The 2,120-nt window shown below is 66.8% G+C and overlaps 1 protein-coding gene across 1 annotated transcript in view; it reads right to left on the bottom strand.

The window, feature by feature from the left end:
• Window positions 1–197: 197 nt before the first annotated feature.
• The window catches only part of NCOR2 (nuclear receptor corepressor 2), a 169,527-nt gene continuing 167,604 nt past the window's right edge, over window positions 198–2,120 (bottom strand). The window contains exons 47-48 of the mRNA XM_012663494.1: window positions 1,905–2,084; window positions 198–1,359 (exon numbers count right to left, since the gene is read on the bottom strand). Of these exons, the coding sequence (XP_012518948.1) occupies window positions 1,178–1,359; window positions 1,905–2,084 (362 nt within the window). The 3' untranslated portion in view covers window positions 198–1,177. The remainder of the gene's footprint in view (window positions 1,360–1,904; window positions 2,085–2,120) is intronic.

Raw genomic sequence — 2,120 nt, 5'->3', positions numbered from 1 at the left:
TGGGTGCGACCATTCGGTGCCCTCACAGTGACATCCTCACCTGGAGTTTAAATGTTCACTGACGAAGGGGACAAGCCCTTGGTGAGTTGGGGGACACGGCCTAGCCCTGCAGAGCCACACTCCCGTCATCCCCCAAACCCCCGCCGCCGGCCCTCCTGGCCGCCCAGCCTCAGGTAGAGAAGAAACCTTTGTAGCTCGAGTATAATTCGCTTTTTAATTAGAACGACGTGTGTAAATGACAGAACACCACAGCCTTGCGCAGATGGCGGCCACAGAATACGCGTCAAATTCATTCTGCCCAAGGGAGGGAGGGAGGGAGGACGCGGAGGGGCTCTCGAGCCGGCGGCCCCCGCCCCTTGGTCCTGCGAACGATGGGGTCGCCAACTGGCAGCCTGCACACGCCTCGACCGCTAGCGGAGGCCGAGCACAGCAGCAATAACACTGGGTAAGTCCTTCCTCGCGTAAAACATCTGAATTAATTCATTGAAGGTATCAAAAATATACCCTGTAAACCAATACATCATTTACATCTGCCTTTCCTTCCCGCCGCCGCGCCACGCTGTGCGAAAACGACAGGCCGGTTCCTCGAAGCGTCCACTCGCCCCAGGCCGCACCCGGCCCTGCAGTCCGCCCACCTGGCCCGACTCGGCTTCCAGCAATCTCGGTGGCTGGGGCAGCCCATGGGGACTGGAGCAAGCGCGCTGGGGGCTGGACAGGACCTGTGTCCGTCTGTCCAGAGCGCTAAGCGGGACAGGAGGCGGAGGGAGGGCGCGGGGGCTGCGAGCTCAGTTTAGACTTTGGTTCCAAATGCATTAAGGGGGAGGCGGTGGCATGGAGGTGCGTGTCGTCCTGCTTTGGGTCCCTGGCCGCCCCGGCCACCCACGTGTGGCTGCCACACGCCTGCTGCGCCCCCGGCCCCGGCCCCCTCCCCTCCCGTCCCCAGCACCAGGTAAACATCCCCTGAGTAAGGTCACTGCACAGGGCCAGCCCGGGGCGGGAGTCTTAGTTAAGGCTTTAGACAGGCAAGGATGCCGGCTCTGGACGGACGGACGGACGGATGCGCAGGCAGACTCAGGGGCTCCTTCCTCGGCGGGGGGAGCTGGCGGCCGCCCCACTCCTCCCCGGGCTGCTCCTGCCACTCGCTGGGGCCTGGCGCCACCCCCCACCCCGTTCTGAGTCACTCGCTGTCGGAGAGCGTCTCATACTGTGAGCAGAGCAGGGGCTTGGGCTCCTCGTCCCAGGCGTGGTGGGGGCCGGCAAGGGCGCCGCTGCCCGCGGCGAGGCCCGGTGGGGGCGGCGAGGCCATGACGCCCGCCTGCAGCCGCATGATCAGGGGGTTGTAGGGGAATGGTGTGGAACCTGCGGGCGAGATGGGAGAGGCCCGGAGGCCTCTGTGAGTGGCGCGGCCCCTGCCAGCCCCCTGCCCGCCACACTGGGAACTGGGGCCTGGGCCTTCCTGCCCCACCGCCAACCTGGCAGCCCCTTCTAAGTCTCAGAAAATTTCCCAGAACTGCTTCTCTCCACCATCCCCACGCCCATTCGAGGCCCTGCCACCTCTCGTCTGGACCGCAGCCGCAGACTCCACGCTGCCTCCGCCCTGTCCCCTCGGTCTGTTTTCCTGGGGACCTCTGTGACCTGGCCCCCGTGCACAGCCCCCGCATGCTGGCCTCCTGACACTTCCCGCGCCCTCCGCGCACTCTCCTGGCAGCCCTACGTGCACCCTTCCCTCTGCCTGCGCCCCTGACGAGGCGTCCAGACCGCCTGGAGTCGGACCCAGCTGGCCAGACCCGGGACGCCGCCTCTGCGTCCCGCACACAGTAGGCGCTCACGCGCTCAGCCCCAGTTGGCATCCACACCCTGGTGCCGGGCGTCTCCGCGCCTGGCCCTGCCCCCCTGCTGCCCACCTGCGGACGAGGGCCGGTCCTCCCACACGCGGGTGGTGAGCGGCGTCCGGCGGTTGCAGTCTCCCTCCGAGTGCACGGAGGAGACGGAGGGCGGTCGGTCCCCGGACGCCAGGCCCGGGGCCGGGGACTTGGCTTTTCGGCTGCTGGGTCTGCCAGAGACCTTGGTCTTCCCGCCGCCACCTGCAGGGGGACAAGGTGGGAAGGGGCTATGTTGGA

Source organism: Propithecus coquereli, unplaced genomic scaffold (genome assembly GCF_000956105.1).
Source record: "Propithecus coquereli isolate 6110/MARCELLA unplaced genomic scaffold, Pcoq_1.0 Scaffold81, whole genome shotgun sequence".
Taxonomy (NCBI): domain Eukaryota; kingdom Metazoa; phylum Chordata; class Mammalia; order Primates; family Indriidae; genus Propithecus; species Propithecus coquereli.
This window is presented reverse-complemented; position numbering and strand designations above follow the sequence as displayed.